Below are 12,415 nucleotides of genomic sequence, written 5' to 3'. Positions count from 1 at the left end.
TCTTTAGAAAGTATGATGTTCAATAAACATTTTTTCATTCAGAAATGTATCTTACAACATTTTAAGGAATAGACATTAATTTTATTTCTATTCAATTTTTAAAAAAAAATAAAATGAGAAGTTGAAAAAATAATTCAAGATTGGGGAAAATATTTAGTAAATGAATACTGCATGAATTCTCTGCAGAGACTTCTTCTGTTTGGTTCTTGGGCTATAGAATACACCAATTTATTAAAGTATAAACTTATAAAAATATAAACTGAATTAATATTTTTAAAGTTATGTAACCTTTATTTGACTTTTAATGCAGACAGAAGAGTGGATATAAATCTGACAAGTTACAAAAGCATGTAACATGACCACAATAAAAATACGAGAATGAATTAATACAGTTGCCATTATGCTTCAACGAAAGTAGCAGAAAGCATAATTGTTGCAGATTACCACAAACAAATTATTTCAATTATCCAATCAACTGGATTTGTTTCATCCATCTATTATTGTTCATCAAAGTAACTCCTGGAAACCATTACAAAGCACCCGTGGATCAGAACTATCTGATGCTGAGAACTCTTCTCTCCCGTGACTAGGCCATTGCATTATCCATTTAAAAGCTTTCTTCTTCTGAAGTCAAAATAGTGGAGACATTTGCCTTTGAGCTATTCGACTGGATTACAGTCCCAGAGTTCTAGTTTATAGAACTGGGTAATTACAAAATTCTGTTTCTAACATCTACTTCTTCTCCCAACCCATCTTTTGCAATATATCTAAAATTATTGTTAATAGTAGGACATAATCTTCAAGAGTCTTTTCAGCTTCTCCTATAGATCAAGATCAGATCATTTTGACTATTTTCAAGGTCAAATCATTTTGCTCCAACTTTACACCAGTCCCTAATTCCCATCAAAAGCTACTAAGCTTAGTAGCTAAACTTATGTCACCAATCAGTCCATGTGAAAAGGAAAGTACCATTTTGGCCTTCCTTTTGTAAAATAAATGAGGACATGGTATAATATGTCATGTATAGCTGTTCAGCTGAGATTGTATTTACCTACTTTTAAGAACCACTAAACTCCAGATGATTTTTATGTATGTCCTGATACATAAAACCATAGAATTCGAAGAGAATGTACTTTCTTTTTCACATGACTGTATAGCACTATCACAACTGGAGAATGTCAGTTTGGTGAGGCTATCACCTGTTTCCAAAAGAATGTTGTTGTTGTTTTCAAATATTTCTGAATGTTGATTCTTGCAATTTTTCTGTTATAGTATAATTGACTTAGATTATTTTTAATGCTTGTTGCTTTCATATGTGCCTAGTAATACTCCGTTTTCAGTAATAATATTGTCCCTGCTGCATAATGCATCTTGGAAGGGCATTCTTTTTCTCACAGTGCCTTGGTTTTCTGGGCAAAAGTGGGCTTTGCACAAATATGTCAGTATTTCTTTATTGAGGGGAGGGAATTGGTGATTGGATTATTTGTAATGTTGAGGGTAGAGACTCTAACATTGCTATGCAGAGTGTTCTTCCTATGATTATTTTATTACATCCAATGTTGGTTTATCATGAGTTACCACTACTTAATATGGGGTTCAATATTGTAATTGTTATTCCCTAAAACAGCCAATGTCATATTGTGTCGTTAAATAATATGTAATTTACTATGGGTTACTGCTTACACACTGGTGTCTAGACTTGCCTGCCTTTCTGCCTCTGTTAAAACCTTTATGAATTCTCTTCAAGTAAATTAAAATAGACACCCAGTATCTTCTTTCTAAAAATCTCAAATGTTGCCTGCTGTTTCAAAATTCCCGAAAGTAGCAAAATTATTGCATTGGTTTTCTAATTATAAGAATTTTCATTTTTGTTTTCAGTGGAGATTATTAAAAACCCATGCAATATTATTCTGAATCTAAGAATCAAAGTAAAGGGTCTACTTCTGTTATTTATTTATTTGTTTGTTTGGTTATAAAATATTTCCTCAGAAGTATTTCATTAAGTTTAGTAATGCATCATGTTTCTATTTTATGCTTTACAGCATATATTAACATATAGTTAAATATCAACTGCAGTACCAAAAACAAATAATACCCCTGCATAAATTGAGAAAACCAAATAAGCAAACACCTTAATTAACTCAAACAAAACACAATTACAGAGAATGCATTGACCAAAAAAGATGCCAATATCAACTTTCAATTAAAAAAATAATCCTCTCAGTTAAATTAAACATTCAGAAACTTTTAAAACTTAACTTTGCTTTCTAAAAATAAAACTGGCGAGGAAGTCAGCTGATTGCTATTCCAATTGATCTTGGATTTAAACTCACAGAAAAGAATGAGTAATTACTTTTTCTGTCATTTTAACTGCAGATGAAAGTTTACTTTTCACCATTATTAATTTACGCTGAAAGAAAATTTATAGGGTTGCTAGTGGTGGGTTTCAATTTTTTTTAGAATTCTGTATGTGTGGCCTGTTTTGTGGGAGTGGTTTGGCAATCATGTGACTGCGTGGGCATGGCCAATTTGTAAAATGTGGTGAAACTCACTTAACAACGCTCTTGCTTAGCAACCAAAATGTTGGCTCAGGAACTCTGGCATTTGAAACATACAAGTCTTAAAGCTGTCAAGTTACAAGACCCTTGCACCCACAACCCTTTAGAAAAAAAACCCTAGGGGTGTTCAAACTTGACAGCTTTAAGACTTGTGGACTTCAACTCCCAAAATTCCTCCTTCCCTCGCTCAGCAGCTGTCACCGGGGTGCTACCAGGATAAGCGAGGTCTTGAGAGGGATTTTCCCTTTCCGTGCCAAAAGCTTGGGGAAGGGAGAGCCGGAACTGACTGCATGGAATTGTGAAAATGTCTGTTTTGCCAGCTGCAGGAGGGAAGGAAAGAAGCTGGTCTTTGGAAAGAACCATCTCTCTCCCTCCAGAGAGCCCATGCCAGGAGAGAGAGGAAGCGGGCTGGTCTGAATGCGGGTGAGTGGGCGGTTTAGTGGCCAGTGAGTGCCTCCTTCACTTGTTCGGGCAGGTGGAGAAAGAAAGGAGGCATGCGATAGGCAAGGGCGAAGGAACTCTCCTTTGCAGTTGGTGGCGGGGGTGCTTTCTCTCATGCCTTCTTTCTCTTGTGCCTCCTTTCTTTCTCTGCCTGCCCGAATGAGCGAAGGAGGCACCAGGCCCAAACGCCCACTCACCCTTATTCAAACCTTCCTGCCTGCCTCCTGTCTCCCGACATGGGCTCTCTGGAGGGGGAAGGAAGGTTCTTCCCAACACCAGCTTCTTTCCTTCCCTCCTGCAGCATCAATCTGTAGGGGAGAAATGGAGGCTTCTTTGCCAGCCTCCCAGCTGGCAAAACAGACATTTTCACATGGCAGCTGAAGCACCATCCTGGGCAGTCAATTTTAGCTCTCCCTTCCCCAAGCATGTCCCGTTGCTGCTGAAGCCGCTTTTGCTGAATACAGAGCGGCGGCCACCGCTGAGAGCTTCGCTGCTTCTTGCCATTGCCGCCGTGCCATGAGGTAAGGGAAACAGGTCTTGGGAGAGACCTTCCCTCCCCCTTCAGAGAGCCCATGCCGGGAGATAGGAGGGAGGCGGACTGGTTTGAGTACGGGTGAGTGGGTGGTTTGGGATCGGCGCCTCCTTCGCTTGTTCGGGCAGGTGGAGAAAGAAAGGGAGATGTGATAAACCATCCCCACCACCAAGGGCGAAGGCTATAGCATGCCTCATTTCTTTCTCTGCCCGCCAAGTGAAGGAGGCACTGCCGCCTGCCCGCCCACGTTCAAACCAGGCTGCCTCCTCTCTCTCCACACGGGATCTCTGAAAGGGGAGGGAAGGTCTCTTCCAAGACCTACTTCCCTTACCTCGTGGCACAGTTCCGGGAGAGCGGGATCTGCTTTTTTTCACTAGTACGGGGATGTAGCCTCAACCCCTGCCTTCTTGCTGCCTCCAGTCCAGTCCCACATAATCTCCCCACCAACCCACTGACCTGGGGGCACTCCTGGCTGCAGCTGGCATTCTCCTAGTGATCCTTCCTGGCTATGCCCCCAGAGTGGTCACATGGCGGTGGCACATGGGCTGCTGACTGACCCAGGGCCTGCCCAGATGCCTGTAGAGGAAGGATTGGCAATAGTAAGCCAACTGCTGTCAGCAACAGTGCACAAAGGAGCAGCTGCCCAGCAGCTGCTGCTCCTCATTGCAGGCACCCAGGGTGGCCTTAGGTTTAGGTTTAGGTTTATTCGATTTATATGCCGCCCTTCTCCCAAGGACTCAGGGCAACGTACAACATTAAAAGAAACACATAATACAAAAGTTAAAAAGAGATTAAATAGGATATCCCAAACCCAATTAAAATTGACAATGACTTTTTTTTTAAAGAATTCAAATTCAAATTAACAGTAATCAATAATTTGTTTTGTTTTATTCAGGCTAGGCTGGCTTGCTGGAAAAGCCAACTTTTTAGAGCGCATCGGAAGGACCGGAAGTCAGGGATTATACGAAGCTCCGGGGGCAGCTCATTCCAGAGGGAAGGCGCTCCCACAGAGAAGGCTCTCCCCCTGGGGGTCATTAGCTGACACTGTCTGGCCGACAGCACCCTGAGGAGGCCAACTCTGTGGGATCGCACTGGACGATGGGAGGCTACTAGTGGCAGTAGGTGGTCTCGCAGGTACCCTAGGCCTAAGTCATGGAGCGCTTTAAAGGTTATAATTAGTACCTTGAATCGCACCCGGAAGACAACCGGCAACCAGTGCAGGCTGCCTAAAAGGGGTGTAACATGGGAGTACCTGGGTGCCTCCATGACAACCCGCACAGCCGCATTCTGGACCAGTTGAAGCTTCCGGGTGCTCTTCAAGGGCAGCCCCATGTAGAGAGCGTTACAGTAGTCCAGACGAGAAAGGACAAGGGCATGAGTGACTGTGCACAAAGCATCCCGATCCAGAAAGGGGCGCAACTGACGTACCAGGCGAACCTAGTAAAAGGCCCCCCTGGTCACGGTCGTCAGGTGTTCTTCTAAACTAAGCCGCATGTCCAGGAGGATGCAGGCCCTCTCTGAGGGGGCTAAAATTTCTCCCCCTATCATCAAAGATGGATCAATATGCACAAATTGGGATGATGGAAACCACAGCCACTCCGTCTTGGAGGGATTGATCTTGAGCCTGTTCCTCCCCATCCAGATCCGCATAGCCTCCAGGCATCGGGACATCACGTCGAGGGCATCGTTTGGGTGGTTTGGGGTAGAGATGAAAAGTTGGGTATCATCAGCATATTGATGATACCGTACCCTAAAACCACAGAAACCAGTGGTTTCATATATATGTTGAACAGGAGGGGTGAGAGAACCGACCCCTGGGGCACCCCACAAGTGATGCGCCTCGGGGTCGATCCCTGCCCTCCAGTCAACACAAACTGTGACCGATCCGACAGGTAGGAGAACCACTGTAAAACGGTGCCCCCCACTCCCAACCCCTCGAGTCATCGCAGTAGGATACCATGGTCGATGGTATCGAAAGCCGCTGAGAGGTCTAATAGGACCAGGACAGAGGAACAGCCCCTGTCCCGGGCCCGCCAGACCAACATGACCAATGCCGTCTCCATGCTGTATCTGGGCCTGAAACCCTACTGAAACGGATGTTCCACCTCCCTGCTGTCTCCAGCCCCGTGAAACCTCCCTGCCAACCCATTGATCTCAGGACACTCTGCTGGATGGCCTCTCCTTTGTGTCCTGTTGCCGGCTGCAGCCAGGTCTAGGCAGGTCTGCACCCCCAGAGTGGCACGTGGGCTGCTGACCATCCTAGGGCCCACCTGGTTGCTTCTCGAGGGGGCAGGCAGATGGGCAGCATTTCCCCCCCCCTGGCCGCCTGCAGCCTCGGCTTGGCGGGCAAAGGAAGTGGTTGGGCAGGGCAAGCATGGTGAGGATGGGCGAGGTGAGCGAGCGGCGACCAGGTGGGCATGGGGAGTGAGCGGGGGGTGGTGGTGGACGACAGGCCAGGGGAGGGAGTATTTCAGTACGGGGCCTCCGGAAGATCAGGTACGGGAAGGCATGCTAAATTTCACCAATCGGCATGTCCGTGGTGGTGCATACTGGCTGAAACCCACCCCTGAGCGTTGATTAACCAATATAATATGTACTCATATTAGAGGAATGGAATTAAGACAATCTGCACTTAAAGTTGGTTCAAGTCTTTGCATAATCCTATCTTGGCATAAACACATTAGTTTAGAACGTTTGCAACAATCTATGTAGAGGATTATATTACATCTTGAGTTAAAATGAAAAGCGCACACTGGATCTTAAGTCTTTTTTCTTCTTCACATAACAGTTCTTGATCTAAAGCAGATTAAAAGATTTTTGCTTAAGGAAAGGGCCTCTTAATCTAAACCAATTAAATAAATTATAAATAATATGACATACTTACTTTATTTTTGTCTTGAACAACTAATACTCTCCCAGTGTGGATATCCAATACAGCACCTGTTGGGAGACAGAATATTTTCTGTTTTATCAGAAAAATGGCAATGCAATGATTCACTTTGAAAATAATATGGAACTTCCTCTCTATCAAAACCACTGGAATAAAGTTTTAGTTTCTTGATTACGTGGCCTATAATACAAATTCCTGGCAGACTATCAATTATTTTCACTCATATAGATCTATGTCACTGATTTTTCACCTTACTTCAATTTTAGAAGTATTTCTATTAAGTGAGTGATTCTGTAATGTATGCTAGCAAGTAACATATTAGGTTACTTGCAGATTATTAAGACTATGTTATTTCAGATACAAAAGTATACAAAAATTAATACAAGGCATAAGCATTTCCAAACAAAGGAAAAACTGAAGAATGAGACTAAAAATAATACCCTCTTTAAGAGACTAATCACATTTCTGTATGTGGGAGAGAATATTTTGTAAATGCAACAGTCATCCGGAACAAAATTTCTGAAAGGACATTCCTTTTGAAAGTACTCACCAATTTTCTATATTCCACAATGAGTATGATTTCATCCTTCTGATATATGACTGTTATGTGCTAGTTGGTGTGGAATTCTGTTTATTAGTGAAACTGGAAGCTTGGACTAACTTTGAACTTGTCTATTATTATATTAAGACTATATTTAGTTTCTTTATACGAACATACATCTCAGCTGCTAAAACTTATCAAGCCCGCTGAAACAACCTTCCGGCTCATCCATGTAGGGAATAGTAATGCCACCAAAAAGAGTACAATTGTATTATCTCATATTTTGAAGCTCTAGGAAGGTATTTCAAGGATTTGAAGCATAGGAGGTGCTCTTATCAATCCTTTCTATCCAAACTTATTACAGATAAGCACCTACATGTGGGAAAGGGCATTGGTACTTATCTGATACGCCTCTTCTAACAGAGTGGAGATAGCATCCACTTATGGGGTTAACCCTGTCCGTTCTCCTATTGGACTGAGTCTGATTAATAATTAATTAGCCGCATATATAACCAGTCTCTGTGAGTTACTCCACCCATCTTTCGACAAAGAACAAAAACACCGACTCCACATGTTATCCAACTTTCAACTTTAGTAACGATATATAATAAACCCAACAATAAATTCCACAATGATACAAAATGCAATGAACAACAACCTCATCAACACTTTGTCCAGGTAATCACTTAAGGAACAGTCTCCAATCAGGGCGGGGCTGGATGCTATCTCCACTCTATTAGAAGAGGCGTATCAGGTAAGTACCAATGCCCTTTCTCAATAGAGCTGGAGATAGCATCCACTTATGGGACATACACAAGCTAGTTCCCATAGGAAGGGAGAGACTGTTGTATCACCTTGCAGTATGGACCACTTGTAGAACCCTGTGGCCAAAGGCAGTGTCTGCTGAAGCGAATTTGTCCAGCTTATAGTGCTGAACAAAGGGCGATGGGATTGCCCATGCTGCCGCCCTACAAATTTCCCCTAGGGAAGCCTGGGTGTTCCATGCTGAAGAAGTGGCCGAGCTCCTGGTAGAATGGGCCGTAATCCCTTGTGGAACTGGCTCCTCATTGGAGAAATAGGCTGTGGCTATACATTTCCTAACCCATCTGCCTATGGTAGTGATCGAAACCCTCCACCCCAGAGAGGAAGGCTGGAAAGAAACAAAGAGACGTTCCATCTTCCGCCAAGCCGCAGTCCTGTGAATATAGGTTTGAAGGGCCCGCCGGACATCTAGTATGTGCCACTGCTCCTCGAAGGGTCTCGAAGGCGAGGGACAAAAATCAGGTAATACAATGTCCTGTGCCCTATGGAACCACGAATTGACTTTGGGGTGGAAGGAAGGGTCAAGCCTGAGGACCACCCTATCTTCATAAAAGGTGCACAGCCCTTCGCCAATGGATAGTGCCTGGAGTTCTGATATTCTTTGCGCAGATGTGATGGCCACTAAGAATGCAACCTTCAGGGAAAGAAATTGTAGAGGAATAGTGTCTAGAGGTTCAAATGGTGTTTTCGTTAGGGAGGTGAGGACCTTCGCCAAGTCCCATGTGGGATATCTGTGCACTATAGGTGGCCTAAGATTAGAAGCCCCTTTTAAGTATCTCCTAACAGCCGGGTGCTGAGATGATTGTCCCCTTCCCCAGGACAACATAGTGGACAAGGCCGCTACCTGCCGCCTAAGGGTATTGGGTGACAATCCCTTTTCCAGTCCGTCCTGGAGGAACCCGAGGACTTGGGGAACCGATGCTGAAACCGGTGTTACCCTATCAGAACACCATTCATAGAACACCCGCCGGGTAGCATTATAAATACGATCCGTGGAGGGTTGCCTGGATGCCTGTATAGGGTCTATGACCCTAGAGAAGAACCTGTCGAGTCTCAGGCCTTCCCGCTCAAGCGCCAGGCGGTTAGCTGGAGCCACTGGGGGCCTGATGCTCCAGTGACCCCTGGGTGAGGGACTCCTGGCCTGGCGGGATCCTCCAGGGCCTCTCCACAATGTCTGAAGATCCGCAAACCATGGCTGGCGTGGCCAGTGCGGTGCAATCAGTATGATTTCTGCCCTGGACGTAATAGCAGTTAGACTTATATAGCAGTTAGACTTATATACCGCTTCATAGCCCTCTCTAAGCGGTTTACAGAGTCAGCATATCACCTCCACAGTCTGGGTCCTCATTTCACCCACCTCGGAAGGATGGAAGGCTGAGTCAACCTTGAGCCTGGTGAGATTTGAACCGCCGAACTGCAGATAACAGTCAGCTGAAGTAACCTGCAGTACTGCACTCTACCCACTGCGCCACCTCGGTAATGATTCTTTGTATGACTCTGGCTAACAGTGGAAGTGGCGGGAAGGCGTATAGTAGTCCCTGAGGCCAGAGCCAGCGGAGAGCGTCTGTACCTTCTGCCCCTGGTGTGGGGAACCTCATGAGGAATCGTGGCAGCTGAGCATTGGTTGGAGAAGCAAAGAGATCCATGATCGGGACCCCAAAAGGACGCGTAATCTCCTGGAAGAGAGAAGGGTGTAATCTCCCCTCCTCCTGATCCAGGGTAGAGCGGCTGAGCCAGTCTGCCCTTACGTTATCAACCCCTAAAATGTGTTCAGCAACCAGGGACAGGAGATGCCCTTCAGCCCAGTGACCCAGTTCTTCCGCCTCCCCCATCAGCTGCTTCGACCAGGTGCCCCCTTGCCTGTTGACATGGGCCTTGGCCGTAATGTTATCTGTCAGAATATGTACATGTGTCCCCTCGACTTTGTCTACAAAGTGGAGGAGGGCAAGACGGATGGCCCTAAGCTCGAGGAGATTAATGCTCAAGGTACTTTCCACCTCTGACTACCTGCTCTGAGCAAAGTGTGTGTCAAGGTGGGCACCCCAACCTGTGAGACTCGCGTCAGTTGTGATCTGATCCTGTCCTCTATCCTGAAATAACACCCTCTCGTAATCGCAGGGGACCTCCACCAATGCAAGGATTGATGACTTCACTAGGCAAGGTAACCCTAGTCAGGGAGGTGCTCCTCCGTTCCTTCTGGAAGGGCAGTAGGAGCCATTGCAATTCCCTGGTGTGTAGTCTGGCCCAAGGAACAATTGCGATTACTGAAACCATCTTCCCCAGCAATTTAGATAAGGTAGCTAGTGAAACCTTCCTTTCCTTCACCACCTGGGACACCAATTGGCGGAGGCTGTCCTGTTTCTCCTCGGAGAGGAACACCTGGGTTGCTTCCATGTCGATCCAGTGGTGAGCAAAAGGTGACTTTTGGCCCTGTTGATGGAAAAACCATGGGACTGGAGGGCATGAACAGTGGTGTCGAGGTCCGCTAAGGCCCTATCGTGAGAGCGTGACAATACCAAAATGTCATCTAAATAAGACATAATCCTGATGGGCACCATCCTCAAATGTGCTGTCAGGGCGGCGAACACCTTAGTGAAAGCCCTAGGGGCAGATGAGAGGCCAAAGGGTAAGGCTTTGTATTGATAATAGTGTTTATCATAGCAAAACCGGAGGAAACCGGTGGTCCTGGCATATAGGGATATGCAAATATGCCTCCGTTAAGTCGATAGAGGTGAGCAGGTCACCCTGCCATACACCTTCTAATATAGACTGCAATGAGTGCATTTTAAAACGTCGATATTTCAAGTATTTATTCAGACGCTTCAAATCCAAAATAGCCCTCCAACCCCCCGAAGACTTGGGGATAACAAATAACACAGAATAGAAACCCTGAAAATGCTGGTCTACCAGCACTGATTGGATGGCTTCAATGTCTAACAGATGACGTATGGCTGAGCTCATTTTTTTATTAAAAATTTAAAAAAGCTTTTACAAATATTTACTTCCCCTCCCCCACCCAAACCCATTTCCCCCCCAACCTCCCAGAGCAAATACAGGGTATAAATCTTTAACAATCATATTCTAAAGTAAACTAACAGACTTTAGCATCATCCTTCACTTGTACTTTAACTCTCCTTTTGTTAAGCTAACTCTAAACAAATTATATCATTCCTTGCTTCTTCAATCATAAGCTATCTGGAGTTTCTTAGTCCCATATTTATTTTGAATATAATCAATCCATCTTCTCCACTCCAGCTTATATTTCTCGTCTGAGAAATGCTGATATTTTAGCCAGCTCTGCTAAGTTTGTTACTTTTAATGTCCATTCTTGAATAGTAGGAAAATCTTCCTTCTTCCAGTATTGCGCCACCAACAGTCTTGCTGCCGTTGTTAGGTTCAGGATCAAATTAGTCTCTATAACAGTACAATCAGTAGTTATACCTAACAAGAATAACTGAGGGGTAAACTTTATCCTCTTTTTAAAGATATTTTGCATAATCCACCATATTTTTATCCAAAATGCTTTGACGTTTTTGAAAGTCCACCATATATGATAATACGTAGCTTCAGCACAATCACATCTCCAGCATTTAGGTTGTAGGTTCTGATACATACAAGCCAATTTTTTGGGATCTAAATGCCAAATATAAAACATCTTGTAGAAATTCTCCCTCAGATTTTGGGCTTGCGTAAATTTTACATTTCTTACCCATATCTTTTCCCCTGTATCCAGCATTATTGGTTCTTCAAAATTTTGTGCCCACTTTAACATACAGTCCTTAACTAATTCTGTTTCAGAATCCATTTCTATCAATATATTATATAACCTTTTTATATGCATTTTACTTTGATCCCTAATTTGTTTTAGTAGATTGTCCTCATTTTGCATAATACCAATTTTCTGATCTTTTTTCCATCTGGCCTGTAACTGTCCATACTGAAACCATGTTTAGATTACCTTTTCCTCTTTTAGTACATTCAAAGATTTTAGCTGTAATACACCTCTTTCTATAGTAAGAAGTTGTCTGTATGTGGTTACATCCTGTTTTTGTGCTATGCTTATATTCTCTATTGCAAATCTGGAAATTGCCCACATAAGTATCTTATCATTTAATTTATGTTGATATTTTTTCCAGACATGCAATAAAGCATTCCTTAAAATATGACTTTTGAAAGTCTTGTCCACCTTCTTGTAGTATATCAAATAAGCATGCCAACCGTATACCAAATCATGCCTTTCGATATTCAGTAATCGATCCTCTGTTGTATTAATCCAATCATTAATTATTGATAAAATTACTGCTTCCTAATATAGTTTTAAATTTGGCATTTTCAAGCCTCCTCTCTCATGTACATCTTGCATTATTTTAAGTTTTATTCTCTGTTTCTTCCCTGCCCAAACGAATTTATTAATACCCTTCTGCCATTCAAGCAAGTTTGCATCTTTTTTAAGTATTGGTATCATTTGAAAAAGAAATAAAAACTTAGGCAAAACATTCATTTTCACTGCTGCTATCCTTCCCAACAAAGACAATTATAGTTTTTCCCAATTTTTCATCCCTACCTGTATTCTATGCCATAATGGTTCATAATTATACTTATATAGTTTCCCATTTGAAGTTGAAATATAA

General features: G+C 43.5%; 1 protein-coding gene across 1 annotated transcript in view; it reads right to left on the bottom strand.

Moving 5' to 3' along the window:
- NUDT6 (nudix hydrolase 6) overlaps positions 1–12,415 on the bottom strand; it is a 29,248-nt gene that overhangs the window by 6,365 nt on the left and 10,468 nt on the right. Inside the window, exon 3 of the mRNA XM_032224556.1 lies at positions 6,416–6,471. Within this exon, the coding sequence (XP_032080447.1) occupies positions 6,416–6,471 (56 nt within the window). The remainder of the gene's footprint in view (positions 1–6,415; positions 6,472–12,415) is intronic.

This window comes from Thamnophis elegans, chromosome 9 (genome assembly GCF_009769535.1).
Source record: "Thamnophis elegans isolate rThaEle1 chromosome 9, rThaEle1.pri, whole genome shotgun sequence".
Lineage (NCBI taxonomy): Eukaryota > Metazoa > Chordata > Lepidosauria > Squamata > Colubridae > Thamnophis > Thamnophis elegans.
This window is presented reverse-complemented; position numbering and strand designations above follow the sequence as displayed.